General features: G+C 39.1%; 2 protein-coding genes across 2 annotated transcripts; both read left to right on the top strand.

Moving 5' to 3' along the window:
* Window positions 1–1,160: 1,160 nt before the first annotated feature.
* mmp20b (matrix metallopeptidase 20b (enamelysin)) lies at window positions 1,161–6,049 on the top strand. The gene is made up of 10 exons (XM_067594236.1): window positions 1,161–1,295; window positions 1,996–2,234; window positions 3,010–3,158; window positions 3,449–3,574; window positions 3,690–3,848; window positions 3,957–4,128; window positions 4,263–4,396; window positions 4,645–4,801; window positions 5,178–5,281; window positions 5,829–6,049. The coding sequence occupies exons 1-10, from the start codon at window positions 1,161–1,163 to the stop codon at window positions 5,927–5,929; spliced, it is 1,476 nt and encodes a 491-aa protein (XP_067450337.1). The 3' UTR covers window positions 5,930–6,049.
* Window positions 6,050–6,539: 490 nt separating this feature from the next.
* Window positions 6,540–11,397, top strand: mmp20a (matrix metallopeptidase 20a (enamelysin)). Its single transcript, XM_067595887.1, is given in 13 exon segments — window positions 6,540–6,625; window positions 7,738–7,944; window positions 8,109–8,254; window positions 8,426–8,463; window positions 8,466–8,509; window positions 8,511–8,530; window positions 8,919–8,992; window positions 8,994–9,081; window positions 9,183–9,293; window positions 9,358–9,507; window positions 9,728–9,889; window positions 10,885–10,995; window positions 11,357–11,397. Coding segments are annotated over 13 exon segments (1,278 nt in total).
* The last annotated feature ends 606 nt before the right edge of the window (window positions 11,398–12,003 follow it).

Below are 12,003 nucleotides of genomic sequence, written 5' to 3' on the forward strand. Positions count from 1 at the left end.
TCAGCGTCACACTGTGAGTGTGAAAGTGTATGTTTGGGACAAAACAGTGATGTTGCCACTGGTTTAATTACCACAGCGGTCAGAATGGTCTCCCCCAGCTTGTAACCTTGCAACTCCAAACTACACTTTCAGTCATCACCCCAGCTTAAAATGACTTCATTACTTCGTCTGTCCTCAGACCATAAAACCAGAGCGACAGAAATTCTGCAGGTCTTTCTGCGAAACAGCATGGCGTACTCTGAAAAAAGACGGCTCATGTTGCCCCGCAGAGGAATGCTGTTGGTCCCATAAAGCTCCACAATGACCAATCAACTGTAATTGTAGCTTGAATTCACTGCGGCACCACCCTTGCCAGTCTAGGCGTCCTGGCTGGCAGCCATTTTCTTTTTCGAAGGCCTTAAATCCACCCCTGCAATTTCAGCCCTTCCAGCGAACTCTCTCATTGAAAGGTCTTACATGCATTTGCTAAAACGGGACAAGAATGGGCTTTGATGGTGTTATTTTGGGAGACCTTGCAGAATGCGTGGGACTGAGCAGTGCCACCCAGCTTATTGTGTTGCATCAGTCAGGAGGGAGTTTAGTTGAGGTTCCTCCACAGAAGCTGTGCTGAGGAAATCATTTACTCAATATCAGATCTGCTTGGTTTCTGATGGTAGAAATATCAACATGTTTGTGCCGACCGCACTCATAGTGACAGTAATGAACACATTGTGCAGAGTGAATCTTCTTCTCTGCTGTGTATTGCCTCATGCTGTAGTTTCACCATTTCTTCAGGATTATCTGTGAGTCAGCACACTGCACTCTAAAATCTCCCAGCCAAAACTCAAGGTTCTTATTCATATCACATTATAATTATCGAAAGTCTCAAATTTGCACAATTTCAATAAAGTGCTAAAACTGTAACCACACACTAAATATTTCATCCATTTTCTGGAGCAGACATGTCACGTGACAAAAATGGTCAAATGTCATGTCTTTCTTTTCTTTTTTCGCTGTCCTTGGCTCCCTGCAAACCCCTCCCTAATTCCATAGTACTGTCTGAGGCTTCTTTTGGATTTGCAAGTGGTATGAGTCACAATAACCATTTAAAAGGCTTTCTCATTAACCAGAACTTCCATCTCCATGTGTTTAAACGAGGCGAATAGTGTTAAGTCTGTGAAATGCATGTCATGCTGCTGTGCTGCTGTGTCTTGGTCTTGCTTATGCCCGGTCCATGTTTTACGGCGCCCACACTTATTCCGGAGGTAGAGAGCTCTCCTTCCACAGAACCACAGGTTGACTTGAAGCTGGCCACAGTAAGTGCATAATTGCATGAGCTGCATTACAACTGTTTAAGACTGGACTGCATGTGACTTAATCTTAAACTTAATCTCTTGTACAATGCCAGAAACATGCCAATTTGAAGGTGTTTCCATTGAGGTTGAGCTAATTTGCAAGGATCCACGCTTGACTGCATGTGGGACCTCGAGATAATGTTTTTATTTCTTTTGTTTTTGCGTGGGTGGGGGGCGGAGGTAAGTAAATGCACTGCCCTCTGAGTCCTTGAAGCCGTTATATTGCATGCTTTAGCAGATTCTCTCAGCAACCTCAATTTTCTCTCTCCCCATGCCAGTTTTATTTCACAAATGTATTCTTGTGCTTTTGGAGGGAAAAAACATATGCATGTGAATTGATTACCAACTTTGCTTGCTAAGTCTTTATTCAGTTTATTGTTTTGAACAGTATTTTTTGTGGTAATTAGAGAAAGTGACAGCTGATGCTGTTAATCTGATCTCCCAAAGGCTGTAGATGAGCACATTTATCTAGAAGTTAAATTACTATGACACATTATATTTACTGGATCCTGTGCAAAATCTTGCTATAATGCATGTTGTAATAGAGAAACCCATTCGCAAGGGGAATAAAAACATCTAACTTTGCGTTAATTGAGTTGTATAAGATCAGTTAATTTATCTGGCTCCTCAGTGCAACGTGACATCTCACATCTACACGCAGGAATACCTTGAGCAGTTCTACCACCTGGAAAAAGAACCTTTGGGGCGCATGAAGCGGAGCGGGCCTTCCTTCATCTCCAAGGTGAAAGATATGCAGATATTCTTTGGGATCAATGCAACAGGTGTGCTGGACTCAGAGACCCTGGAGGTGATGAGGAACCCTCGTTGTGGCGTTCCAGATGTGGAGGAGTACAGCCACATGCAAGGGACACGATGGAACAAGAACGTCATCACCTACAGGTATCAACTGTTTCCTCTGTTGAGAGTCCCAACACAAAGGGCAAGATGCTTTGGATTTTTACATTTGTGAATAAAAGGTGACCTGTAATGATGAAGTGTTTCATGATCAAGTTGCTATTTTTACTTTTTTTATATAGTGGAATAGAATTACTGACAGATATATTGTATGCTCTTGTCTGACCTAGACTGAACTTGCAAAAAATAAAAGTCTGTCCCTAAAATGAAAAAAATGCCGCCAATTTGTGGGGAACATTTTGAGGCAGCCGGCAATAAAATCTTTGGCAGAAATAGGGAATAGCAACTGTCAAAAATCATCATGGTTGACAAATTTTGGGGTTTGGGACTCCTAGCCTCTCCTCCTATGAGTTATTATGGGCTTGTTAAAGTGCCAAGTTCACCATACATGCTGAGACTTATGTAACAATGTCTGAAACGTTCCCATCCATTTCTTTGAAAGTTCTGTTAGAGCCATGTTGGCTGGATTACATACTGAAAAAATATAATTAGAGAGAAACTAAGGAAGTTGGTCATTTCCATTGTTAAGAAATATAAGAGTTGACTTCCATAAGGCTGTGTGACCAAACAATTGAGATGTCCATAAATGTTTTGTAAACCAACAACTTGGGGCAGGTATTGTTCTTCAAATAACTATCACAAGTTGGTGTAACTTTGTAGCATCAATGTTTTTGATTTATCAGATTTATCAGATTCATATTTGCATTTAGGGGATTGTGTGTCTTGATCTTGCTATGACATGTACTCTTTGCTGCCGCAGCATTGGCAGGTACACCAGAGATTTGCCTCGCAGCACCGTCGACTCTCTAATTGAGTCAGCTTTCAGCGTTTGGGCCAGAGCCAGCGGTCTGACATTTGTCAGGATGAACACCCGCAACGCTGACATCATGGTGGAGTTTGTGACCAATGGTGTGTTTGCCTTTTTGTTTCACACATAACAGTGACAGAAGTGCATTATACAGTTTGAGTCATGCTCACAGAAAGATGTCTTACAGTGAATTCTCATCAGTGTGATATGTAAATATAACATGGATATACACATGGGGAGCTTCATTTGTAATTTAACTGCTAACCGTCATCGTGTACTGGCTGCTGCACCCGACTCATTTAGATGAAGTGGACAGAGGCCAGTAATTTTCTTTTGGCATGGTTTTCTCTGTGGTTTCTGTTTCATGTTTGGCCTGGATTATATCATGAAGTACATGGTGACTTGTATCCATTCGACGGACCCAGAGGCACATTGGCTCATGCTTTCGGTCCAGGAGTGGGTGTTGGAGGGGACACGCACTTTGATGATGATGAGCACTGGACAGCAGGAGAAACAGGTGCTAAACTGAAACCACAGTGGAGCTCCAAATATATCTTTGTAGAAAAGGCAATATCTACTTTACTTTTGAAATCTTTCACTTATTTCTATGCATTTTCTTTGTGCTGTTGCAGGTTTTAATCTGTTTGTCGTAGCTGCACATGAATTCGGACATGCTTTGGGCCTGAAACACTCCAGAAACCCAGAGTCACTAATGTATCCGAACTACAAATCTTCCCGTCCAGCCAACTTATTATCCAGAGAAGATATAGCAAATATCAACGCACTTTACAGTAAACAGTCTATCTATCTATCTATCTAAAATTATAGTTTTATTACATTTCTCCTGCTTATATATATGTAAGTAGAACTTGATTCAAAGGTGTGCTGATGTGTGTTAGGTCCAGTCAGAGGTCGTCAAAATTACTTGTCAAGGTTCGGCTGGAGCTCTCAGTATAACCCCTGGCTGTCAGGATCGCTGCGCCCTCGACTCATGCAGGACAAATGTGCTCCAGATGTGACCTTTGATGCAGTGTCCACTCTTGGAGATGCCACCTTCTTTTTCAGAGAAAGGTACATTGATGACTTTTATAACTTTGATCCTCAAGATGATATATTTTCTCTTTGGGAAATGAAATTCATTTGCAATAGTCATTTTTAAAAATGTGTTTTTTTCTGAGGTAACTAACAATATTTTCCCCCACAAGATATCTCTGGATTAAACATAATAAGCAGTATGACATCAAAGAAGGTCCCATCACCAACTTCATGCCCAAGATTGAAACCAGCATCGATGCAGCCTTCTGGGTACCTCGCAGATCCACTGCTTACCTTATTCATGGTAACTGTCCTTTATCATTCAGTGCTGCAATAGCTTCCAATATGTAGTCTGCATCATAAGTTTTAATTGATGTCATTGCATTGCATTGGACCTCTAAACCCGCAAACATTAAATATATCTAGAAGATTCAAAGATATAGTAACTTTGACAATCGCCAAACTTGTGACTGCTCTGCAAAAATTAAAAGATTTCACCGTCCACTTCACAAATAACCCATTAATCCGCAAATTTCCCCTATGTTTTGGCAGAATCCATGTTCTGGACAGTGAAAGGCTCTCTTGTGAAAGGAAAGCCCAGAGCACTCAGCCACTTTGGATTTCCAGCTTGGGTGCAGGACGTTGATGCAGCAGTGCACATAGTGAAAACAGGACGCACCCTATTCTTTATGCATGACATTTACTGGAGGTAAGACAATAAACTAACAACTACAGTACATAAACTGTGGCAATCTTGTAGTTTTTTATAGGCTTCTGGCTCAAATTGGCATGATAGCAATTGCTCTCACTCAAAGGTTCTATTTTCCTTTACATGCACTCACACACAAAATGAAATGAAAGTATAATGGCATAAGGTAGAGTTGACTCAGATCTTACTTAAAAATTTCCTCTGTCATTTGGATCTCACACAGAGAGCAAAGGGCTCAATTTGGACTAAGAGGTTTGGTGACATGATCACATAGTAGCAACCATAAACAAACTTTTTGTCTGAGCTTTGAAAGGCGAAATAGATGGTGATGAGTCACAACTTATGACAATTTCTGTTTACACCCTGTCTTTTCCAGTTACAATGAAAACAGAAGGGTTATGGATTTTGGTTACCCGAAGTACATCAGCGAGGACTTTCCTGGACTCAACACAACAATAAATGCAGCTGTTCATAAAGAGGGTCAGTAATAATTATTACCCACTGTACAGTATGTTTGCTGTGTGAGTTATTCACTGTGAATGATGCACATTCATTTAAAAGCATAGCTTGCAGAAAGCCAAGAAGAAAATGCAAAAAGCGCATAAAAATGTTCCACAACAAACCAGTTAAGTTACATATGCATGGTGTTCAGGTTACTATGTGTGTTAAACTTAGCGGAAAGTATACTTCTTACTTTAGCTTGAGGGGCTTTTGTAAGTTGCATTGTTATTAGTGGCACAGGAATGCTAATTTGCATGCAACATCAGCTGAGCGTAGTGAACTTTTTACAGAACATGTGGTTCCCCTCTGTGATTTAAAATCTATAATTTACCCACTTTACCACTTATAGTCCTTCATATGATATGCTGTAATTTCAGCTGCAAGCAAAAGTGGATTTTTCAGTTCAGATAGAAGCTCATCATCATCATTATCATCATCACCATTATCATTATGATCATCAGCAATGAACAGTAAAAACATGTTGAAGGTGAAATATATCTTAAAGATCTGATTTTTCTCGTCTTAGGTTTCATCTACTTCTTTGTCGGACCACAAGTCTACAAATATGACTACACCCAGAAACAAGTTGTCGGAGTTGACAAAGCGAATACTTGGCTTGGGTGTTGAAATACTGTAATTTCAACAATATGCAAAAGAAAAAAAAAAAGCCTGACGATCTTGATTAAATTAAAGAATAACATGAAAAACACACTGTCCTTCTTCACCTCTGAGTGGAGTTTTATTTATCAGTAGTCATATTTTGTCAAAATAAAGGATTACAATTTAAACCTGATAATGTGTGTGCGTGTGTGTAGAAGGCTCCCAGTATTTGAAGATGAGCTCTTGTGGTTTGTTTGGTTGAAATATTTTTATGAAATATGCACATCACTGTGGTGGAGGCTTATATAAAAACATGCAGCCCAGTGACATGGTGGACCAGCGGGTGTATTACATGCTTTTGCGTGATACCGGGTTGAAACATGATGATGGCTTCTGGTTTATATACTCCAAAACACACTGTACACACACTTCCACCATTACCGACAGAAAGCCCAGACATAGTATGTAGACTTTTCATTGGGAGGTTTCAACCACAAAACCTCCAGAAAATTGGAGCAGATAGAACCAGCTGTAACTACCAGGATTGAGCACTTTTGGGCTGTGTGATTGCCCAACAACCCCTGAGAATACTCCCATATAAAAAATCTGAAGCATGATGGAAATGTGCATTTAAAACATGGAGTTGTTATGGCCTTGGATACCTGTGCTGAGCCTTCTGATGTTTGTAGAAACCTTGTGGAGTCTGCCCATCGATCAGGATCGGTAGCTGAGGCCTGAGGATGTGGAGCTGGCTGAAATTTGTGGATGGAGAGAAATATTCCATCCCCATTTCAAATACAGCAGTTCATACTTATTATAATACATCATTATGAATATGACTTTTGTTTTTGAGGAAACTTTAATTAAAAACTGTGTTGTGTTGCTACAGTGTAATACAGACATGTTTCTTATATATTTCAAAAAAATAATTGTCCTTGTATTAAAACCATATTACAAGTTTCAATATACAAATGCTACTTTCCAGTGTAAGATTATCAGCCTACCACCTCGAGTAGGTCACACAAATATTAAATATTGATATATTCTGCAGCACATTTTGGTTTTGAGCACATCCTCACAGCAAATGAAAACATGCATACTGTACAACCTGATGCCTGCTTCCTGTGTTTGTAATGTATAACCTATGTAATGTATAATGTATAATGTTATGTAATAACCCCATAAGTTATTGAAATTACAATAAAAGAGTGAAAGTTATCCATCCTGACTTCCTGTGATTTGATTGACACTCCTGGGCGAGGGCAATCCTCTATGTCCAGCCCTATCCTTATCTGATTTTACATTTGTCTGCTCTTTATATAAACTTCCTTTTTTTACAATAAGCATTTAAGTAAGTCAAAATAAATTGGTGATACTACTGGCTTTTACCAAGATTCACCTCCTACTTCACAAAATGAAATAAAAAATGTAAAACATTGCTGAGAAATCCCCTCTGGAGGAAGACAATTTAGTAATTTTCATTTTGCTGGGAAGGATTGGCATGAAGTCTGTTTGTCTTTGTATCAGAAAATGCATCTACTTTAACCTCACATCAAACAAATACAGCTTCATACACTGTAACCTGAATCACTGATTGTTTTCCTCCTTAACAAGAAGCTACTCCAACCCTGTTAAAGCTATATGATCTCTGTTTTAAAATCAATTACCTAAACCTTGTGTTGTAATATTAACATTACTACCAGTATATGTGTATGTGTGTACTCTTACATGTATTATCGTTTGCCTCTTTTTTCTGTTGTCGTTTTTATTGACTTTTTAAGTGTACAGAGACTCTCTGGATGATGTGCACTTTAAATAAACTGAAGTTGAGGCAGAGTGCTGAGGAGAAGAGTCAGATCCACGTCAGCTGTGGAGGAGAAGATCAGAGAAATGCAAAATGTCTTTGGTCTGTCAGAGACAGGGTGCCTGGACTCTCACACCCTGGATGTGACAAAGGAGCTGAGGTGTGGCGTTCCAGATGTGGGAAACTTCAGCTTTTACGCCCAGAAGCCTAAATGGAAGAACCACACCATCACATACATGTGAGATGTTTTGAGTCACCTCCCAAACTTGACATGTTTTTTTAAATTTATATCTTCAACAACCTGTTTTTTACTAATTACTGTAACACTGTAAGATTATCATTTTGTTGCAGGTTATGTGGATATTTTGCAGAATTCATTTTTCCGTGCATCTTTGCATGCAGGATTGCCAAATACACTCCAGACATGAGGAGAGAGGATGTGAAAAAGTCTTTTTGTTCAGCCCTGAAGATGTGGAGTGATGCAACCCCACTGAGGTTCATCAAAGTCAACCATGGCAGGGCTGATATAGTCTCCTTCACCCGCAGAAGTTATTATCTTCTACTATGTCTCTTCTATGTTCATCAAGCTACACTCAAAACAGAGTTTCTAATAATGGGGAATAATAACCCCTCCAAAAAAGATGTTGATCTTTTATAAAACACATCATGTAAAGTGTGTCTATATGCACAGTATGAAGCAGTATCTGTTTTTGCATCAGCAATTGGAGATTTCTTTCCCTTTGATGGACCCTGGGGTGTGTGCTTGCTCATGCCTTTCAGTTAGGAGAGGGAACTGGAGGAGACATGGACAGCAGGAAAGCAAGGTTTATCAATCAAAATATGCTTGTAATTCTGTGAGAAGCAACATTATTTAGACGGGGAATTAAATACAAAAGATGATCCTGTAAGTCAAGAATCAGGAACTTATTTCAGATCGTCAAAACAGTGTAATATTTGCCGCGGATGCTTCTTGTTTATTGTTTTTCTCCCAGAATACCTATAAGAACATAAATGAACCGCAGTTGCACTTCTGGCCATAGTCCAATGTGTTGTCACTACAGATGTTGCAGGTACCCTTGACAGCTGATGGAAAGCACCTGTATGACATCACTGATCAGGGTGTGGCTGGATGTACACATGAAGGTTTCAACCTGCAGACAGTAGTGTGGCAGCAGTTTTCATTGAGACTAATATGAAATTTCTGTATTTCAGGTTACAGCCTATTCATTATTGCAACTCATGAGCTTGGCCACTCACTGAGTTTGACTCACTCAAAAGACGACTCTTTCCACCCTGTACTCCAATTACCAGTATCACAGCGGTACACAGTACCCTCTATCCAAAGATGATCTTCTTGGGTTTCAAACACCATACAGTGAAAAACAAATTTAAAACAATTATGCACACAAAATGGAAATAAAGTCATCAGAACGTAGTACAAAATAATATATAATGACATATTTGACTGTTTCTCAGGCAAGCCCAACAGAAAAGTGGAAAAACAACTGGTTCCCAAAAAGTGTGACCCCAAATTTTCTTTTGAAGCAGCAGTTATGATTGGAAATTATATAGTTTTCTTTAAAACAGGTACAGTATGTTTTAAATTATGAAACTGCAAAACTTATTTAAATATGTTTGAACAGCAATCAAGTCTACTTGCTCTTTCCCTCCAGGTATATATGGATGACCTTTTGGAATCGCCTGACAGCGGGCCACAGCAGCACATATTTACCGAGCGTCAGTTCTCACGTCGATGCCGCTTATGACATCCCTGCCAAAGGCGTGGTATACATATTCACTGGTAGGGTAATGGGCAGTCTGCAAAGCATCACTTAGGCCTTGTCAGCATGACAAGGCTGGATTTCCAGTAGGAGAACACAGTGCTGCGCCTAAATTACAGCCTTGTGCAACCTTAAGTGTTACAGTTCATGCAAAAGGCTCATTGAGTTTGGCAGCCCTTGTGGTGTGTTGCTGTTTTTCATAGTGTCCCAAAATGCAGTGACACGGCTGTGTTTTTCCAGGTCATAAGTACTGGGTGGTTCAACAGCTTAAGATGAAAAGTCATGCAGACTCCATCTGTGAGTACAGCTTCTCCTCCAGAGTCAAGCAGGTCGACCCTGTCGTGCACGTCAGTGAATGTGGGAAAAGTCTTCTTCACAGGAGTTTTATTACAGGCAACTCTTCCAATGCCAGCATGCTTCATATTTAAAACATGCTGTATTTTGATCATATATTTTTACAAGAGAACATAAACATTATCAATAGAAAACCTTGCTTTTACCAATCAAGTAAATGAAAAATATTTCAGTATTAAATTGTTAAAGTCTGCCATGAAGTGAGTTCTACCACACAAGCTTATTCAGTTTCAATGTATGAGATATGTTGCCACTTTAAAGGGGACATATTATGCACGTTTCCAGGTCTATATTTATATTCTGGGGCTCTACTGGAATATCTTTGCAGGATTCACAGTTCAAAAAACTGTTATTTATTTTATATTGGCCCTTTATGCAGCCCCTCAGTTTAGCCTCTGACACAGGCCGTTTTGGCTCCTGTCTCTTTAAGGCTCCCCTGCCAATGAGCCCACTATGTTCTGATTGGTTAACTTCTCCCATCACTGGAGGCTCCGTAAACAAACAGTAGTAGAAGGATTTCAACGATCCATAGAACAACCTTCTAGACTATGGAACAGATGTTTGTGGTCATGCGCGAACAATCTGACGTCAGTTCGATGGGTAACTTTGTAAATAAGGCATTCAGAGCAGGCTGAAGCCTGAGTTTTTGACTTTCAGGGAGCATTTCTACATACATTCATCTCAGGTTTTGGAACTTTGAATATGTTTAATATAGATATTCAACATCATAACAGTATAAAATAATGGAAAATCACAAAAAGCATGATATGTCCCCTTTAACATATGATGAATACATTATCAAGATCTACACTGCACAGAGTATTACAAGCAAAAAGCACTGACACTATAACTATCAAACATTTTAATCACCAAACACTTTCTGCACCTAAAGTGAAATTAAAATAGCAATTGAAATGTAGTGTTGGAAAAGAAAAAATAAAATATGAACTGTAGTAACCCTGGATGAACATCATTATATGTGCTGTGTGCACTCCACAAAAAATACTTACAGTATGCCTATGTGCATGTGTCTGAATGATCCAACGTCATGTACAATGAACGCAGGAGAAAGATGGACCCCGGCTTCCCCAGACTCATCCAGAGGGACTGGCCTGGAATCCCCAGAAGGGTCAACGCTGCATTTAAGTTACATGGTAAAAAAAGAAGTTTATGGTCATGAACTCTGTATAACGTGGACCTGAGAAGCAGGATACACATAGAATTTAACTGAAATAGAACTTGTAATTTCTTGTTTTTACCGTGTTTAGGTGGTAGACGGGTGGGGTTTACCGCACTGGACACACTTTTATAGTGAAAACACCATTTGCCCCAGTTTTGGAACAATGTGTAACTCAAGTAGAAATCCTCTATTTACAGCAGAGCACTGTTGTTTTGCGAGGATATAACACATTTCAGATATGAACACACACTCCATGTATGACATTAAATACAGATCAAGTATCTTTTTGCTCTTGTGAGTTAAAGAGCAGTTTTTGTATTATTTTCTGTTGACAGGTAGCATCTTCCTCATCAGTGGGACAAAATCCTACCAGTAAGGCTTCAGACAAAACGGAGTGGGGAATATAATTTCAGTGAATGCTTGGCTGGGATGTTGACAGCGTTGATACAGTGTTGAATGAGTTATTGAGAATACATATCAGTGAAGAAGAACTCTGTTGAAATTTCAAGAAAAGAAATATTATAATCATAAGGCCAAAATAATAGTTTTGTTATGATATTATACCTATATGATATGATTTTACAAATACATCTCTGACGTCACTTTGAGATACAGTGGTGCTTCTTCGTGTCAAGTGCAAGCATGTAGAGTACTGAGAACTTATAATATGAATATCAAGTTGTGCAAGAGTATCAATGTTTGTTTTTTTATATTACATATTGTTTTAAACAGTTCTACTCAGAAGTACTTGATTAAAATTTACATTTAATTCAACTCACTAAATGGTGTATGAAAATTTACCTTAATGTATTTTAAGAAATCTCATGACTATGTGACACATTAGTGTACACATATCTATGTATAAATAAGATGTGCCTTTTCAAAATCAATAAAATTATGTTTTCTTTTTGGATTTCAGATGCTTTTGTACAAAATGGTTATTTTTGCTCTCCAGGGTCATAGCATCACCTGTGCAATCTAA

This window comes from Thunnus thynnus, chromosome 7 (assembly GCF_963924715.1).
Source record: "Thunnus thynnus chromosome 7, fThuThy2.1, whole genome shotgun sequence".
Classification (NCBI taxonomy): Eukaryota; Metazoa; Chordata; class Actinopteri; order Scombriformes; family Scombridae; genus Thunnus; species Thunnus thynnus.

Excerpts from the sequence above, each read along its gene's own strand:
- mmp20b (XM_067594236.1), top strand. The coding sequence starts at position 1,161 with ATGCATGTCATGCTGCTGTGCTGCTGTGTCTTGGTCTTGCTTATGCCC. Across the intron at positions 3,575-3,689 it reads CTGGACAGCAGGAGAAACAG|GTTTTAATCTGTTTGTCGTA; the intron begins GTGCTAAACTGA and ends GTGCTGTTGCAG. Across the intron at positions 4,397-4,644 it reads CACTGCTTACCTTATTCATG|AATCCATGTTCTGGACAGTG; the intron begins GTAACTGTCCTT and ends ATGTTTTGGCAG.